At 37.8% G+C, this 19,510-nt stretch overlaps 1 protein-coding gene across 1 annotated transcript in view; it reads right to left on the minus strand.

The window, feature by feature from the left end:
* LOC116839690 (musculoskeletal embryonic nuclear protein 1-like) overlaps positions 1-19,510 on the minus strand; it is a 94,773-nt gene that overhangs the window by 18,295 nt on the left and 56,968 nt on the right. The window contains exons 5-8 of the mRNA XM_032805811.2: positions 7,947-8,059; positions 5,461-5,538; positions 4,684-4,833; positions 228-335 (exon numbers count right to left, since the gene is read on the minus strand). Of these exons, the coding sequence (XP_032661702.1) occupies positions 228-335; positions 4,684-4,833; positions 5,461-5,538; positions 7,947-8,059 (449 nt within the window). The remainder of the gene's footprint in view (positions 1-227; positions 336-4,683; positions 4,834-5,460; positions 5,539-7,946; positions 8,060-19,510) is intronic.

Here is a 19,510-nt window from a genome sequence, read left to right on the forward strand (position 1 = left end):
ATGCTGTGTTTCCATACACGATGAAAGGATGCTCTTGCATATTTGGTCAGTGTTTCTGTAGTGCAACTGAACTGGAATGCTTCAAACTATCTGCATCCTAATCACAGACCTGTTCTTGAGTAACTGTTAGTAGGAAAAAAGGGATGCTGTTGCAAAGTGAAAATCCACTGACCAAGAAGCTTATGCCACAAAACCTGCAAATACCACAGGCCAGGAACATATCATACAGGCAGCCCAAATCGATGCTTCTTCTTAACAGGCTTTAAGTTAGTCAGTCTCCGTAGGTCCTCTTCAACTTCTGACTCCTCCATTTCATCATCTGCTGAAATAAGTATCTAAAAACAGAAATATAAATAGCATGTTTCAAATAAGATTCAATCTCTGTTTTTTCTCTTCTCTGAATCTATTTTAAATAACTTATTCTAGCAAAATGCCCAATTATTCAATGTTTAAGAAGAGAGGCTTTATTAAAACAGGAGAATTTTGGATTTGTTAGGTTTCATGTCACTACCTGCTGTTACTATCAGACACTTCAAATTATTACATTAGAAATAGAACTGTCGATTAATTGCAGTTAACTCACACGATTAACTCAAAAAAATTAATCTCAATTAACCACACTGTTCAACAATAAAATACCTATTTAAATTTATTAATTTTTGGATGTTTTTCTATATATTTAAATATATTGATTTCTATTACACAGAATATGCAGTGTTCACTGTAAAAATGATAAATATAATTTTTCAATTCACTTCATACAAGTACTGAAGTGCAATTTCTTTATCATGAAAGTGCAACTTACAAATGTAGATTTTTTTTGTTACATAACAGCACTCAAAAAAAGAAAACAATGTAAAACATTAGACCCTACAAGTCCACATAGTCCTACTTCTTGTTCAGTCAATCGCTAAAGGAAAAAAGTTTGTTTACATTTACGGGACTTAATGCTGCTTGCTTCTTATTTACAATGTCACCTGAAAGTGAGAAAAAGCATTTGCATGGCACCTTTGTAGCCGGCCACTGCAAGGTATTTACGTGCCAGATATGTTAAACATTAGTATGCCCCTTTCTTTGACAGGGTAACAAGCTTTGTAGACAGAGGAGGAAGTGGTAGATGTGGTACATCTTGACTTTAGTAAGGCTTTTGATGCTGTCTCGCATGACCTTCTCATAAACAAACTAGGAAAACACAACCTAGAAGGAGCTACTATAAGGTGGGTGCAAAACTGGTTGGAAAATCGTTCCCAGAGAGTAGTTATCAGTGGCTCACAGTCATGCTGGAAGGGCATAACGAGTGGGGTCTCACGGGGATCGGTTCTGGGTCTGGTTCTGTTCAATATCTTCATCAATGATTTAGATAATGGCATAGAGAGTACAGTTATAAAGTTTGCGGACGATACCAAGCTGGGAGGGGTTGCAAGTGCTTTGGAGGATAGGATTAAAATTTAAAATGATCTGGACAAACTGGAGAAATGGTCTGAAGTAAATAGGATGAAATTCAATGAGGACAAATGCAAAGTGCTCCACTTGGGAAGGAACAATCAGTCGCACACATACAAAATGGGAAATCACTGCCTGCTAAGGAGTACTGCGAAAAGGGATCTGGGGGTCATAGTGGATCACAAGCTAAATATGAGTTAACAGCGTAACACTATTGCGCAAAAAAGAAAAAGCAAACATCATTCTGGGATGCATTAGCAGGAGTACTGTAAGCAAGACAAGAAGTAATTCTTCCGCTCTGCTCCGTGCTGATTAGGCTCAACTCATAGAATATCAGGGTTGGAAGAGACCTCAGTGGGTCATCTAGTCCAAATCCCCTACTCAAATCAGGACCAATCCCCAGCTAAATAAACTGGAGTATTATGTCCAGTTCTGGGTGCCACATTTCAGGAAAGATGTGGACAAATTGGAGAAGTGCAACAAAAATGATTAAAGATCTAGAAAACATGACCTATGAGGGAAGACTGAAAAAAAACTGGGTTTGTTTAGTCTGGAGAAGAGAAGACTGAGAGGGGACATGATAACAGTTTTCAAGTACATAAAAGGTTCTTACAGGGAGAAGGGAGAAAAACTGTTGTTAACCTCCGAGGATAGGACAAGCAGCAATGGGCTTAAATTGCAGCAAGGGCAGTTTAGGATGGACATAAGGAAAAACTTCTTAACTGTCAGAATGGTTAAGCATTGGAATAAATTGCCTAGGGAAGTTGTGGAATCTCCATCATTGGGGATTTTTAAGAGCAGGTTAGACAAAAACCTGTCAGGGATGGTCTAGATAATACTTAGTCCTGCCTTGAGTGCAGGGAACTGGACTAAATGACCTCTTGAGGTCCCTTCCAGTTCTATGATTCTATGCTTTGGCCATCATTCCAGAGGACATGCTTCTATGCTGATCACACTCATTAAAAAACTACATTAAATTTGTAACTGAATTCCTTGGGGGAGAATTGTATGTCTCCTGCTCTTATTTGTTTTACCCACATTCTGCCATATATTTCATGTTATAGCAATTTCAGATGACGACCCAGCACGTTGTTCATTTTAAGAACACTTTCACTGCAGATTTGACAAAACGCAAACAAGGTACCAATATGAGATTTCTAAAGATAACTACAGCATTCAATTCCAGATTTGAGAATCTAAAGTGCTTTCCAAAATCTGAGAGGGATGAGGTGTGGAGCATGTTTTCAGAAGTCTTAAAAGAGCAAAACTCTGATGTAGAAACTACAGAACTGAACCACCAAAAAAGAAAACCAATCTTCTACTGGTGGTATCTGACTCAGATGATGAAAATTAATATGCACTGGTCTGCACTGCTTTGGATCATTCTCAAGCAGATCCTGTCATCAGCACGGATGCATGTCCTCTGGAATGGTGGTTGAAGCATGAAGGGATATATGAATCTTTAGTGCATCTGACACTTAAATATCTTGTGACACCAGCTACAAGTGTGTCATGCAAACACTGTTGTCACTTTCAGATGACATTGTAAACAAGAAATGGGCAGCATTATCTCCTGCAAATGTAAACAAACCTGTTTGTCTGAGCGATTGGATGAACAAGAAGTAGGATTGAGTGGACTTGTAGGCTCTGAAGTTTTACATTGTTTTATTTCTGAATGCAGTTTTTTTTGTACATAATTCTATATTTGCAAGTTCAACTTTTATGATAGAGATTGTACTACAGTAGTTGTATTCAGTGAATTAAAAACTTGTTTTTTACTGTGAAAATATTTGTAATAAAAAATATAAAGTGAGCACTGTACACTGTATTCTGTGTGATAACTGAAATTATTTGAAAATGTGGAAAACATTCAAAAATATTTAAATAAATGGTGTTATTTTTAATCGTGCAATTAATTTTTTTAATCGCTTAATAGCCCTAATTAGAAAGTAACTTTCAAACATCAGAATGCTTTTTCATACTTCACCTTCTATGCAAGGAATAAATCAGGGTGCCCCAAATGTGTTTCTAACCAAGAGCAGTTTAAGCAATTTGCTATGAACACATTTGCAGAAATTGAAGACTGCAGCCATCTTCGTCTCTAATAGAGATATGGGCCCATAAAGTCTACAGGTGTTGTTATCTGATATTAAAGAAAGGTCATTTGACTCAAGAAAGCTCTGCATACTGGGACCCCGCAGATGTTCCAGTTGTGGGCAGATGGGTTCTCTGACCACCTTTCAGTGGCAGTTTTATTTACTGAACAAAAGAATTGTTACTACTGATAATGTAGAAAACTGATATTAAACAATAGTGACAGAAGTGCTCATATACTCAAGGAAGCTTCTTGTCTTTATGCAAAGCAAAAAGTGCTTAACAGAATTTTAAATAAGATTATCTTTAAATCAAGAAATTTTAAAAAATTGACTTTTTGGCCCCTTTACTTTCAGTGTAATTACTGAAAGTACCATGTTCCACAGAAAAATGGAACTAGAGAGAGATAACAATGACTCTCATACAGCTGTATGCTTCAGATGAATGATCTTTCATCATGGTTAAGTTCTTTTAGTGGGTAGCAATCAAAAGAAACATTTCTGATCCATCTTAATTAAGCTCCTCTGTTAAGGAGAAGAATAGAATTGAGATAATGATGTTCTCACCCTATCACAGTTGCTAAAATCAAATGCAAGGTTATTTGCAATGCTGAATGGGGAAGCAGCCAAGGCACTTATTTGTAGTGTAAAATCCTGTACACTAATGACTAGATATGGGTTTAAAACTGCTGTAGACTCTTTAACCTCACCAACCCTTAAAAAACAAACAAAACCACTTGACATTGATCTTAAGTTCAAATGTGTAAGATTTTATCATAACAGATGAAATATCTGTTTTAACAAATCTGAAGTCACCATTTTCAGATATACAATATCCTTATATGATAGCCATATTAAAGCTGTAGTTCACTATTAATTGAATTAACTGACACCACAGGATCTAAAAAACAATCCTTTTGAAAATTAGCAGTAGCCTTTTGAGGCATCTGAAACCCCAGGAAAATCATCATCCACTTTGTAGAGGGTCAATAAGAGAAGTGAATTAGCAGTCGTCGATTTATTCAATGGACTCTTGCGTATAAGGGCTCTAGGCAAATTTAGAACAAAACTAATCAAGTCTAAGATAGTGTTGTAAGTCAAGAGGAAGGAAGTTGAATCAGGTACAGCAAGTGGTGCATCTACATACTTCTGATTCTGACTCTTCATGTGATGCTGCTCTCCTGTATCGGACTTTACTTCCGTTCCTTGAATCTTGCCCCACTTCCTTTTCTTCGAGTTTAGCTTTTGTCTTCCCTTTCTTCATAAGAAAGTTATCCACTACCCAGAACATTAATGCCTGTTAACAGGGGAAAATTCACAGTTCAGTTTTTCTTTAGGTCAACATATGTGTTAGTCATTCAGACCTTGGAATGGGATTTGGCCAAATACAGCAAAATCCTGTACAGATCCAGTCACATGACCTAACATATACCACATCTCTCCTGAAACATAGCTGCCCTATTTCCTGCTCTTGCACCAATAAGAAAAAAGCTGCTGCTTAGTGGGCATTTTTTATTAGCTCTTAATCTTGACATATGGATAGTCTTGCTTGGTCGAGGGCATTTCAATGGGATGATATTTTTTGGCACTCCAAACAAATTAATGCTTTCCTAAATAAACCTAATTTAATTGGAATTTTCTAACTGGTACAATCATATCTGTATAGTACATTCAACAATGGGCATTCTGTGCACCATTTCTGTGCCCAATGGCACTGTTGATTATGGATTTTAGAGAGACATAAGTACATAATCACTTTATATGTATTATTTACACACACACACACGTGTTGAAGACTTGTAACACTAAGATATCACCAAGGCACACTGTGCGGTACAGATTAATTTTAACAGATGGAGAAGGGGATGGGTGGGGGAGAGAAACACAAGTCAACCATCTTTGAAAAGCATACAGTTGTACTAACATTAACAAAGAAGGGAACTATCAGCATGACGATAGCCAGCTCCAACTGGGGGTTCTCTATAGGATTCAATAAAGCTACCTGTGAAAAGAAAAAGATCAAAATTCAGACTACAACAGTATGTGTATGCAGTTGGGTTGGAAAGTGTTATAGAAAGTATTAAGCTGGTAGCCAGATGAATTAGAAAGGACAGTTTCACAGGAAAGGAATATAATTTTGTTACGGAAGGTTTATAAATTGCATTTAGTAAACAGGTGGTGCTGACTGAAAGCAATCTGCCATCCCACTAATATGTGATTACAGAAGGAATGTGATGACTTGTGTGTAGGTGAAGCAACCAGATACTACTTGATGAATTAATCACCTTATATTCCCAAGGAAAATGTCTGATACTCCATCACTTGGAGATTTAAATAAACTGGTCAGAATACTATAAAATATAGTGTAAAAAATCCTGTTTTATTCCACAGGGATGGTATAGAACAGTGGTTCTCAAACTTTTGTACTGGTGACCCCATTCACACAGCAAGCCTCTGAGTATGACTGTCCCCTTATAAATTAAAAAACCCTTTGTTATATATAACATTATTATAAATGCTGGCGGTGAAGCGGGGTTTGACAGCTTTCAACTCCCCATGAAATAACCTCGCAACCCCCTGAGGGGTCCCGATCCTCAGTTTGAGACCCCTTAGTCTAGAACACCTAACAGCAGTTATTCAGGTCTAACTGCTGTGAGTAATCATCTTGAACACTAAATTGTGTATGATGTACTAAACTAGACAATCCACCTGGTACCTACATGGCACTTTATTTCACAGTTCAGTTATATAAAATGCTTTATCAATTATAGACAAAATTATAAATTATCCCTTTAAAAGCGTGTGGACTTCTTGTTCTCACTTGATTCTACACTGAGATGAAAGTTTCTATTAGAGACATGTCCAAGATGATGTATGTGCTTCCTGCAGTTGAGCTAACCAGCCCATAAAAGAGGTTTGACCAAGCAAAACAAAGCATAGGCTACATTCAAATATCCACTCAACCCTTTTTCCAGAAAGCTTTGACTAGAAGAACCAATATCTTGGAAATCACAAACATATGCTGCAGTTTTAAAGTTAAATATCTGGACATGGGATGCAGAAGTTTTCAAAATTTTTATAAAACAAAGACACCATAAAGGTGAATTACAATACATTATGGTGACTTTTGCTGCTCCAGGTAAGTATTATCATGCTTAGATTATGAATCAGGTCACTTACAATGCTATGATCTTTCATACAGATCTCAGCCTGGGAGTCATTCCTCATTACTGCAACTTCATTATGGTTACTGAATATGCTACCATAAACTTATTAGTGTAACTAATAGTATTAGCATATATTGGAGCTAAGCTATACTGTACCTGTATAAAGGTTCAAAATACACTTTGTGCTGCAGTAACTGACTTTTGTTTGCTTATTGGCTATTTTTTTAATTCAGTAACTCAGCAATGATTCCTTTATTGAAATGTGAATTACTAAGGTTTTACTACAAAAAATGTAACAATGTTCTATTATGCTCTAAAACTATGGAAAAGAATACACATTAGGTTTAAAGTTAGAACTGGAATTTAACTAAAGGAAAGGCTGATGCACTCAGTCTCCTTTTAGGTAGCATTGCCAGCAGATTGAGGGATGTGATCATTCCCCTCTATTCAGCATTGGTGAGGCCTCATCTGGAGTACTGTGTCCAGTTATGGGAGAAACACAACAAGAGGGATGTGGAAAAATTGTAAAGAGTCCAGCGGAGGGCAACAAAAATTATTGGGGGCTGGAGCATATGACTTGAGGCTGAGGGAACTGGGATTATTTAGTCTGCAGAAGAGAAGAATGAGGGAGATTTGATAGCTGCTTTCAACTACCTGAAAGGCGGTTCGAAAGAGGATGGATCTAGACTGTTCTCAGTGGTGGCAGATGACAGAACAAGGAGCAATGGTCTCAAGTTGCAGAGGGGGAAGTTTAGGTTGGATATTAGGAAAAACTTTTTCCACTAAGAGGGTGGTGAAGCATTGGAATGGATTACCAAAGGAGGTTCCACCAACTCCTTCCTTAGGAGTTTTTAAAGTCAGGCTTGACAAAGCCCTGACTGGGATGATTTAGTTGGGGATTGGTCCTGCTTTGAGCAGGGGGTTGGACTAGATGACCTCCTGAGGTCCCTTCCAATCCTGATATTCTATGATACCTCAGGTGAGCATGTGATCTTATATTGTACACGATACAAAACCTACTAAATGCAAAATAGAATGGTGGCATTATCACTAGTGAAATCCAATTAGTGGTATCAGGATGCTCCATTACCATAGGCAACAGTTAAGTAGCACCAACTGTGGACCTTTACATAGCTTGCATGATACCCCGAGTCTTTTTGGATTAAGTAGAATTAATAGCTTATCACTTTCTGGCATCTATCTGCAATTCATTTAACTATAAAAATCATATAAAGACTCAAACCTCTTTCCACTGAGGTATTAGGAGGACTATAATGATGATGGTTTTCTCAAACATCATGATCACTATGTACAGTGCACACTGTCCCACCCAAGCACTGCACTGCAGCGGGTCACCTACAAAAAAAGCAAAGGTTTAATACACCAATTTAGCCCACTATCACTTGACTTAACACATGTTTAAGAAAAACAAAAGCAAAATTAGACAAGGGAGAAAAACTTGGTAAACCAAAGTAAAACAAATATTTGATAAGTGGTTGCCATCTAAAAGTAGTCTGATGCTATTTCTGAATAGCAACAACATTCATTGATATCCCTTTGCTTGGATGAAGTTGCCTTCCCTGAGCAGTCCAAATTTTTGTGCTTTACTTTAGAAAACTCAAAAGAGTACCTTTTGTTTAGTTAGGGAGTACCTTGTTACAGTTTGCTTTAGTATACATTACTGAACTCAGCAGATAAAGCACAGAATTAGCTTACATCTCAAGAGATTTACCTTTCCATAAAGCCAGTTGCTATAAATTATTTCCCATTTTGGCAAATAATTATGTTTTCTAAAGGCAGAAAATTTACACAATACTTGGCTGCTGCAGTGTATCTTGCTCTAGCATAGATAACCTTTTAAAAGAAATTAGAATATTCCTGCATTTGTGCTTTTGCCATCCTGTATATATAGGTATCTTATACAAATGTCAGCAATCATAAATGACTGATGGTAATTATGGCAAGAACGGCAACAGATTACAAGAGAATGAGTAGACTTCAAAAACTTAATTTTGTTTAGAGCTTCCTGCAAGCTAATCAGGATATATCTTCATTGCACTGATTAAAGAAGTATCACATGTAAATCATAAAAACCTAAGTAATTTTGCTATACCCCAGGCAAGGTGCTGTACAATGAATACCAAGCAAATTACCGATTGCTCTGGAATTAGAACTATCATACAAATATTCCAACAGAAAAAGTATATATCCTGTTATAACTACAGCATAACTGAACATACCTGGTTGCAGCTGAGATAAGAGTGGAGTGCCTGACAAAACATTCAGATGAATTTTAACCAGCATCACAATATCACCAAAATTTGACAGCTCAGACGTGCTTTCCTAACACTTAATTTAAAACAAAGTTTTTCTACAGATTTCACCATTCACTTTCAACAAACAACTTTTAGAGCATCTTCAAATATCGCTTAATATTTAAGTCTGTAAATAAAGTGCAATGGAAATTCAAATGCCTTTATACAGCTGTAATGCACAGTCGACTATGGCTACGTCCTTTCCCGGAAACAAATAGTCTTGAGTTTTACACTCTCCTCGTGAAATTCCACAGCAGGCAGAAATTGATTTTTCAGATTAGCCCAGCTTTTCCCAAAAAAATTTCACCAGGAGATGTTCCTAGAGTGCTACAATTTGAATATACTGTTTTAAAGGCTTAAATTATGCAGACCCAATGTCCAAAAGTTTGAAAACTGTGTGTGTGAAGGTTCCTCAGCCAACAGATCATGTTTCCTGGTCTGCCATGTAACTATGAATTTTCCACAGACGTGGGGTTTGAGTTAAGACTGAAATTAACAGTGAATTCCCAGACTTGCAAACTTTTTTTTTATTAGTATTTTCTAATTTTTCCTTCATTATGTAACTTATGAAAAAAACAAAATTATAGCCTGAGCCACAGAGTTGCTATTCAGGCTTAAAAATCCATTCTGGGGTCCCTAAATTTTGAAAGCTACAGCAACTGAAATCAGGATCCCATATACTCTGATTCCACACCATGGGATTTGATACTATTGTACCTCAGAGTACACAACACTTTGGTTATAGTTAACAGAAATAACAAAAATCTACTAGTGGTAAACAGAAGTGCTGGCAAATGTCATTCTATCAAATCTGATGTCACAGTTAGGAAATGCAACTATTTAAGGACAGATGAGAGGTAGAATTTTAAAACCTTGTTGCATTTAATAAATTAAATCTGACTCAGTTTTGACAGACAAGATCCAAAGCTATCTTTCACCTGTATTACAGAAATAGTTTTAAAATTATGCATTTCACAGAAAAAAATATTACTACATGTCCTCTAGAAAGTTACCCAGAAAATTTTCTTGAGTATCTACATTTTCAAAGATCAGGAAAGAGAACTCAAATTAAAAGTCAACCCAGAAAAGTGGTTTAAAAAACACACTAAGTATGGAGCTCTAGAATTCTTAGCATTTTTCAGGACCCTCTATGACAATATAATTTATCTTGATCTTAAAAATCTTACAGGCCCTCAGAATTTAAATATTCTGTAAAAAGTAAAGAAGTTATGTAAAACAAGCTATGAAGTCAGTAGAAATTCTGCTGTCCAAAAGATGCAGAGCCACAGATTTACTACTAATTATTATATATTAATACAGATACTGAACAACATCTAAAACTTTTCAAGCTTTCCCAAGAAAATCAGAAAACTGAATTTGTGAACAGTATTTGACAGTTTATCAATAGCAAGGAAACAACCTGTATAAAAAAAATTTTAATACAATGCTCATATATCCAAGAGATGACTTTGCATATCAGATTTAGTGACCCATCAAGGTGGATGAGAGCTCACAGAAGCCGCACTGAACTAGAATGGAGAGAAATCAGCTTTTCTTCCCATTCCCCAAGAAAGAGAGCCTTAAAGATGCAAGTTAAGATAATTAATTGACCTGCTCTGAGGTAGACTAGGAGAAAAGCATAACCTATTTTATCATGATCACACACTCATTTCTGGATGCTTCAGGGCTAAAAACGAATTGGTACATTTAGAGATAGTAATATTTCCACTGTCTGAACAAAACACTTTCATTTGTGCCATTTAGATGAGAAAACCAGAATAATGGCATTGCCATCAGAGTTAGCTAGGATTTGTTCTTTCCCCTAATACCTAGACTGGTAAATAAAATACAGTTCAGTGTTAAACTAGAAAAATAGCGTCTGATGGCACTCTCTTATTATTGATAATCTTGCTGTGTGGGGACCCTATGGTAATGTTCTCTTTTTGGTGAAGATTCTAGAGAAGATGGTGTCACAGCTGTGGCAATATTGAGTCCTCCGATTTTTTGATTCCATTCACCTTAGATGTAGGTATAGCGCAGATACTGCAGTTTCCCTGGTTAAGTCTCCTGCTGATGAATTAAAATAAAAGTGCCCATACTCATTCTTTTATCAGTGGCCTTGAGTAATCTTGACTGAGGTATTGATGTGGCTGCAGACTCTACCGAAGGCAAGTCACTCTTGCAATGGCTCTATTCACAAGGATAGGCTTCAGATGGTAGTGTTAGGTAAGTGCTTGACTACTCCAGGCTGTTTCATGTAGGGTATCATAGGGTTCTGTTCTTTCACCCCTCCTGTTCAAGGTATATTTATGAGACTGTGGGAAATCTGCCCTTCCCCACCTGGCAATAACATTTGAGATCAACTAAAATGAACACACTATCCTTTGGTTTAACTGGAAGGGTCCCCCCACTGAGTAAACTGCTTCCTTTAGTGGTGAATTCTGTTGGTTATCAGGTCATGTCCATCTGTTCCCTGCAGGCTGTTTCTGGGGAGTGGAACAAGCAGATGTGTGGAGTGAATAAAGATTTTGTTTTCAGGGTTATGTGGAGAGAGTGTCTTAGTTTTTGCACATTGGCCCTAACTTTCACTGTAGTTGTATAAAGATTATATATCATCTAGTGTGCTAGGCAGGATACTTGGCATGCCCTAGATATACAATATATCTGTATATGAGCAAAACAGACTGCTGTTTAATATTAACATATAAAATGAATTAGGATCGGAGGTTGAAATATGGAAAGAAGTTTTTCAGTCTTAACATCTTTGTGTTTCAAGTACAGTGCATAAAAGGTTGTTACAAGGAGGAAGGTGAAAAACTGTTGTCATTAACCTCTGAGGACAGGACAAGAATCAGTGGGCTTAAATTGCAGCAAAGGAGGCTTAAGCTGGACATTAAGAAAAAATTCCTGTCAGGGTTGGTAAGCACTGGCATAAATTAACTAGGAAAGATGTGGAAACTTCGTTTTGGAGAATTTTAAGAACAGGTTAGACAAACACCTCTCAGGAATGGTCTAGTTATTACTTAGTCCTGCTTAGAGTTCAGGGGACTGACTAGATCTATCGAGGTCCCTTCCATTCCTACGTGTCTGATTTTTTGATCATAGGTACATAGTTTAAATTGATAACATCTGAGTAACAATGCCACCACTACTTACTGAGCCAGAAGCGTGGCTCTTCACAATGCAGGGCTCCTCCAGATGCAGAGAACTATGCCTTTGTAGAATTCTCAGCCATGGGAAGGAGCAGGACGTTACCATATGATATGGGGCCACATTTCCTTTTTAATCATTAAAACAATTAATTTGATGCTTATGAAAATGAAGGGTTATTAACACAAAATAACAAAAGCAGACTAATTGCAAATTCTCTACCCATCTCTGGCAGTGCATCTCACTGCTATTCTGCAACACAGTATTACCAAGTCACACATCTCAAGAGCAATGAGAAACAAGCAAATTCAGTATTTATGTATAAGGTTAGGATTAGATCAATTTAGTGGGATGCAGGATGCGGGAAGTGGGATGCAGGAGGAAGCATGAGCAGGAGAGTGCAAGAGGGGAGGACTTCTGCCTCAGACTGAGAAAGCAGGAAAATCAGAGAGTTATCTTAAGTGTTTAGACACAAATGCAAGAAGTCTGGGAAACAAGCAGGGAGAACTGGAAGTCCTGACACCGTCAAGGAATTATGATGTGATTGGAATAACAAAGACTTGGTGGGATAAATCACATGACTGGATGGATATCAACTGTTCAGGAAGGACAGGCAAGGCAGAAAAGGTGGAGGAGTTGCATTGTATGTAAGAGCAATAGGACTGCTCAGAGCTCTGGTATGAAACTGCAGAAATATCTGAGAGTCTCTGGATTAAGTTTAGAAGTAAGAGCAACAAGGGTGATGTCGTGGTAGGAGTCTGCTATAGACTACCAGACCAGGGGGATGACGTGGACGAGGCTCTCTTCTAGTAACTTCTGTTAGTTGCCGGATCACAGGCCCTGGTTCTTATGGATGACTTCAGTCACGCCGATATCTGCTGGGAGAGAAATACACCGGTGCACAGACAATCCAGGAAGTTTTTGGAAAGTGTAGGCGATAATTTCCTGGTGTAAGTGCTGGAAGAACCAACTAGGGGCAGAGTCTTCTTGACTGGATGCTCACAAACAGAGAAGAATTAGTAGGGGAAGCAACAGTGGATGGGAACCGGGGAGGTAGTGATCATGAGATGGTTGAGTTCAGGATCCTGACACAAGAAAGGAGAGCAGCAAAATACAGACCCTGGACTTCAGAAAAGCAGACTTTGACTCCCTCAGGAAACTGATGGGCAGGATCCCCTGGGAGAATAACTTGAGGGGGAAAGGAGTCCCGGAGAGCTGGCTCTATTTTAAAGAATCCTTATTAAGGTGGCAGGAACAAACCATCCCGATGTGTAGAAAGAATAGTAAATATATCAGGCAACAGGCTTGGCTTAACAGTGAAATCCTTGCTGATCTTAAACAAAAAAAGAAGCTTACAAGACGTGGAAGATTGGACAAATGACCAGAGAGGAGTATAAACATATTGCAGAAGTGAAATCAGGAAGGCCAAATCACACTTGGAGTTGCAGCTAGCAAGAGATGTTAAGAGTAACTAGAAGAGTTTCTTCAGGTATGTTAGCAACAAGAAGAAAGTCAAGGAAAGTGTGGGCAACTTACTGAATGAGGGAGGCAATCTAGTAACAGAGCTTGTGGAAAAAGCTAATCTAATCAATGCTTTTATTGCCTCTATCTTCCTGAACAAGGTCAGCTCCCAAACTACTGCATTGGGCAACACAGCATGAGGAGGATGTCACCAGCCCTTTGTGGAGAAAGACGTGATTCAGGATTATTTAGAAGAGCTGTATGAGCACAAGTCCATGAGGCCGGATGCGCTGCATCCGAGGGTGCTAAAAAAGTTAGTGGATGCGATTGCAGAGCCATTGGCCATTATCTTTGAAAACTTATGGCGAATGGGGGAGGTCCCGGATGACTGGAAAAAGGCTAATGTAGTGCCCATCTTTAAAAAAGGGAAGAAGGAAGATCCGGGGAACTACAGACCGGTCAGCCTCACCTCAATCCCTGGAAAAATCATGAAGCGGGTCCTCAAGGAATCAATTCTGAAGCACTTAGAGGAGAGGAAAGTGATCAGGGACAGTCAGCAAGGATTCACCAAGGGCAAGTCATGCCTGACTAACCTAATTGCCTTCTATGACGAGATAACTGGCTCTGTGGATGATGGGAAAGCAGTGGACGTGCTATTCCTTGACTTCAGCAAAGCTTTTGATACGATCTCCCACAGTAATCTTGCCAGCAAGTTAAAGTAGTATGGGCTGGATGAATGGACTATAAGGTGGATAGAAAACTGGCTAGAACATCAGGCTCAATGGGTATTGATCAATGGCTTCATGTCCAGTTAGCAGCCGGTATCAAGCGGACTGCCTCAAGGGTCAGTTTTGTTCAATATCTTCATTAATGATCTGTAGGATGGTGTGGACTACACCCTCAGCAAGTTTTCAGATGACACTAAACTGGGAGGAATGATAGATATGCTGGAGGGTAGGGACAGGATACAGAGGGACCTAGACAAATTAAGAGGATTGGGCCAAAAGAAATCTGATGGGGTTCAACAAGAAGTACAGAGTCCTGCACTTAGGACAGAAGAATCCCATGCACTGCTACAGGCTAGGGACCGAGTGGCTAGGCAGCAGTTCTGCAGAAAAGGACCTAGGGGTTACAGTGGATGAGAAGCTGGATCTGAGTCAACAGTGTGCCCTTGTTGCCAAGAAGGCTAACAGCATTTTGGGCTGTATACATAGGAATACTGCCAGCAAATCGTGGGACGTGATCATTCCCCTCTATTCAGCATTGGTGAGGCCTCATCTGGAATACTGTGTCCAGTTTTGGGCCCCACACTACAGAAAGGATGTGGACAAATTGGAGAGAGTCTAGCTGAGGGCAACAAAAATGATCAGGGGGCTGAAGCACACGATTTATGAGGAGAGGCTGAAGGAACTGGGATTGTTTAGTCTGCAGAAGAGAAGAATGAGGGGGGATTTGATAGCTGCTTTCAGGGTGGTGTTCCAAAGAAGATGGATCTAGACTGTTCTCAGTGGTAGCATATGACAGAACAAGGAGTAATGGTCTCAAGTTGCAGTGGGGGAGGTTTAGGTTGGATATTAGGAAAAACATTTTCACTAGGAGGGTGGTGGAATGGGTGACCTAGGGAGGTGGTGGAATCTCCTTCCTTAGAGGTTTTTAAGGTCAGACTTGATGAAGCCCTGGCTGGGATGATTTAGTTGGGGATTGGTCCTGCTTTGAGCAGAGATTGGACTAGATGACATCCTTTTCAACTGTGATATTCTATGATTCTGTGAACAAAAATTATAGCTACAGTAAATCAAATTATAGTTTGATTTACTGGATGCACTGGAGTGCTTTGCAGGCTAAGAAGTTAAAGCAAGCAGAGACAACAGAGCAAGATTTAAGTTAGAAACATGGTCATTTTTACCAAGTTGTTCTAGACACTTGTTGTCTATTCAGAGCAACTTAAGAAAAATAACATCACAAAGATGGGGAGAATGTTTCTGTATTTGAGAAATAGGAACAGGTTCTTGTCAGTGTGAACTCGGGTGGCCAAATTATATGAAGTATTGGGATACATGGGGGGGCACGTCCGGAGCGCCACCGAAGCAAAAGGAAAAAAAAAAAAGCTGAGCTGGAGCGCTGCCAAAGCGCAAAAAACACCCCCTGAGCCAGTATATTGGGACAAATGACATCCCAACTATACGTCCATCAGGACACAGGACAAATGACTGACTATCAGGACGATCCCGATTTTATCGGGACATCTGGTCGCCCTAGTGTGAATTTCAGCTGTTTCTCCCACGTTCTTATGTTCACATGAATTCTAAATATTAAAAGCTTGACTTCTAACTTGAAAAGACAAAGATAATGTTAAGATTGAAAAACTACAATGAGTAACTATTCTTGGGGTATAGTCACGCAGTTTTACTTATAAAGCACCACACACATCTAATCTGCTGCATAAACAGTAGCTACTTCTGAACATAAAAATTCTGTTATCAGTCCTTTCCTGGAGGCATTTATATCTTAAAACTATCTTTCATATAAAGATAGACTCAATACAAGCAGTAAGAGTGCTATTTCTGCTGGACAACATCTTAAGTAATGAATCACTAGAGAATAAGTAATAGGGCTAAGAAAGGAGATGATCTCATAGCAAGAACTAACATGAGAATGTATTTCTAGAAACTATATAATCAAACAGCACAGGACAGTGTCATTGGTCAGTTCAGGCAGAGAAGAGAGCCCTGGTTTTTATTTATACTTGCCATCAAGATGAAGTCAAGTATAAGGGGATAGTTGTGTTAGTCTGTATCCACAAAAACCAACAAGGAGTCTGGTGGCACCTTAAAGACCAACAGATTTATCTGGGCATAAGCTTTCATGGGTTAAAAAAACCCTCACTTCTTCAGAAAGCTTATGCCCAAATAAATGTTAGCTTTTAAGGTGCCACCAGACTCCTTGTTGTAATCGAGATGAAAACTCCCTCTTCAGATGAAAGGAGTTCCTTTGTCTACCTCCAGAGAAATCTTTCAGTAAAATATTGAGGTTCTTGCTCACAGTTCTAGGTCTCCCTTAGAGGATTTTTAGTAGGCAGATCTGAGACCCCCAATAGATTGTGTGGGGAAAATATACGTTCAAATTTCTTAAATTTGCCTTTGAACATTAAAAATACATGACACTTACAACTGAGTACATTTTAGTTCATAATTATGTAATCAGTTTTTTTTAAAAAAAAGTTATTTATCCTTTTTAGATAATGTGAAAGAAAAGAAAACTTAAGAGCACAAATCGTAGACCAAATACTTTCTCATTAAGACTAAAAACATTTTCTAAAATGTCACCAGAATGCTCGATGGGAACATCACTCTACCTTCATTATGGACAAAAATATCCAAGCATACAATGACTGGCTGAGTTAAAGGAATCAAATTTTATTTGCACAAAAATAATATTTTTCAGTTGTAACAACTAGTTAACTACATACAAAATGTTTCCACCATATCAACAGAAATAGTTTACAGTAAAAAATTCTTGTAATGGCACTTATGATAGCTTAGTAAAAAAGACAAAAAAACCTTATTCTGGATAAAAAGCGTGTCAACTTGCAACATTAGGAATCACAGGGCAAGAAAACAGATGAGATGCACATGAATAAAAAGACGCAAAAGCTTAAACACAAAGTCATCAGAAACTTTTTTTAAGAGCTACATGAACTAAAAGATAATCAGAATATTGCAGGCATCAGTTATAGGAACCCAGCTGGAGAAGAACTGCCTGATAAATGAATTTGACAAGAAGCATTCTTATTTTTCATAAATTAAATTAAATGTGAATGATGATGTTATTGAGGAGAAATACTGAAACGGTCCTGGTTCCGCAATGGGACAGATAAAAAATGATAATTCGTTAGTTATCCTGATCTGAGGAACATGGTTATAAATGCCAAAAAATGATGAAGTACAAATTGTTTTTAAAAGGGATATGTCAACTTGAAATGTACAGAATTTACAAAATGAGTTAAATGTAGTTTCAGGAACTCTCTCCACCAACTTTTACGGTTTTGAATAACAGTTTCCTGTTTTAAAAAAAGTCTGTTTGAAACAGGGGAAACTGACTGACTAAACTAGGGAAAATAGTGGCAATGAATATATAGCAAATACTATCAGAGGCAGAAAGTAGAGAGAGATTTCTCTCTCTTTCTCTAATTCTTTGAGCTGCGGTAAGCTTAGTTATTTGTAACACTAGTAGGTCAAAATTAAGTTGATTGTGTCCCCTTAAGAGAGACTATAGTTATCAGTGACTATGTGGGCAGAAAGGCTTTGACTTAGGCCATGAGCTCAACCCAAGAGACAAACTTTTGTTCTTACTCAGGTCTAGGTGACAGCTAAGTTGTTTATTTTTCCAGCAGATATGTAAATTCATCATGGAGTGTATTCTTCTAGGATACAAAAGCATTTCAGTTAAAACTTAAGGTGGAAAGTACAGTAGAGCAAAGATGTTTCTGACAAAAATCAGATGCCTAACAACTACAACTCAATTAGGTATTCTTGTTTTAATAGAAAGTATGGAGCTAGTTTAGGGGTGTGCATACCTAAAAAGTGGGTGTATGAATGGAGAGACAACTACCCATGCATATCAATATATTGACTTATTTCTGGTAATATTCATAAATAAGAAATGCTGGCTATTAGAGATTTAAGGTGTTAAGTCCTAAGGAGATTACTACTAAACTTTGGAGGATGGAGTTCTAATTTCTGTTACATCAACACAATCCCAGTAATGTCACTGGGGTTACAGAGGTGAGCTGGGTTTCCCAAGTTAGATACAAGTACTTAGGTAGAAAAGATTTCCTTCCTTCACCATCACAACCTAAGGTGAGGCTTATTTCAGTGGCATAGGTTCTCTTTTGTGAAGATTTGCCATGTGGTATATGCATGTCCAAAACACAAGAAAAAATGGGCCTTTCTAGAATTTTAAATAGGCAAAATAGGATATGATTTACAGTGTGAAGATGTACTGTGAATTGCGAGTTCTCTCTAGTACTAAATAGTTGTGTCTAGAAATACTCCATATGTAATAAAATTTCAAGTATAACTGCACTGAGAAGTCAATTAAGACCAATGATTCAAAGCATCTAGGGACTTGAGAGGGTGAATCACCATTACAGGAAGCCTAAAGGACACAAATCAACACTTAATATAAGAATGGGTTTATTGCAGAAGCACTATGTTGTTCCACTGTGCTGTGAGCATTTCTATTATAAGCATTCAATGTTAGGATTTACCACTAAAAAACTATTTGTTTGGAACTGGTCATAAAATTCACAAGTCATCTGATACTTTTATTTCACAAGGTCATTTAATTTTTTGTGTGCTTTTTCATTAATTACCTTTTTTTTTTTTAAATCATATGTAGTTAACTGCTAGTTACAGTACTTTTCCAAAAGTTGTTATTCTGTATTAACAAAAGAAAAATTTAATTTTAAAAATTAAGTATTCAACCATATATTGTTCGTTTCTACATTGTTTGTAAAATATCTGTACTGAGTGTTAGCTCTGAAACTTGGGTAGAACATTCCCAATCTTATCTTTAAATGTGGGAGGCTTAGTTAAGTTAAAGCTTCAATTTAAATGGTCTTAGACTGCAACCTAAACAAAATGATCTTTAAAATCAAAATTGTGCTGAATATTTTGGAAGAAGACTAGCTATTTTTTTTGTCTAGTAAGTTTTTTTTATATTTTACAAAAAGCCTTGCAGACAGGCTTCCATTTGTATCGTATGCCATGCTAACTGAGTTTTAAGGTTTTTTTAAATATAAGGAAAAAGTTGTTTATTAGGTGCTCCTGTATAATACCCTAGGTATAGCAGCTAATTAGAAAACTGCAAAGGGATTGTG

The sequence above is a fragment of the Chelonoidis abingdonii genome, chromosome 16 (assembly GCF_003597395.2).
Source record: "Chelonoidis abingdonii isolate Lonesome George chromosome 16, CheloAbing_2.0, whole genome shotgun sequence".
Classification (NCBI taxonomy): Eukaryota; Metazoa; Chordata; order Testudines; family Testudinidae; genus Chelonoidis; species Chelonoidis abingdonii.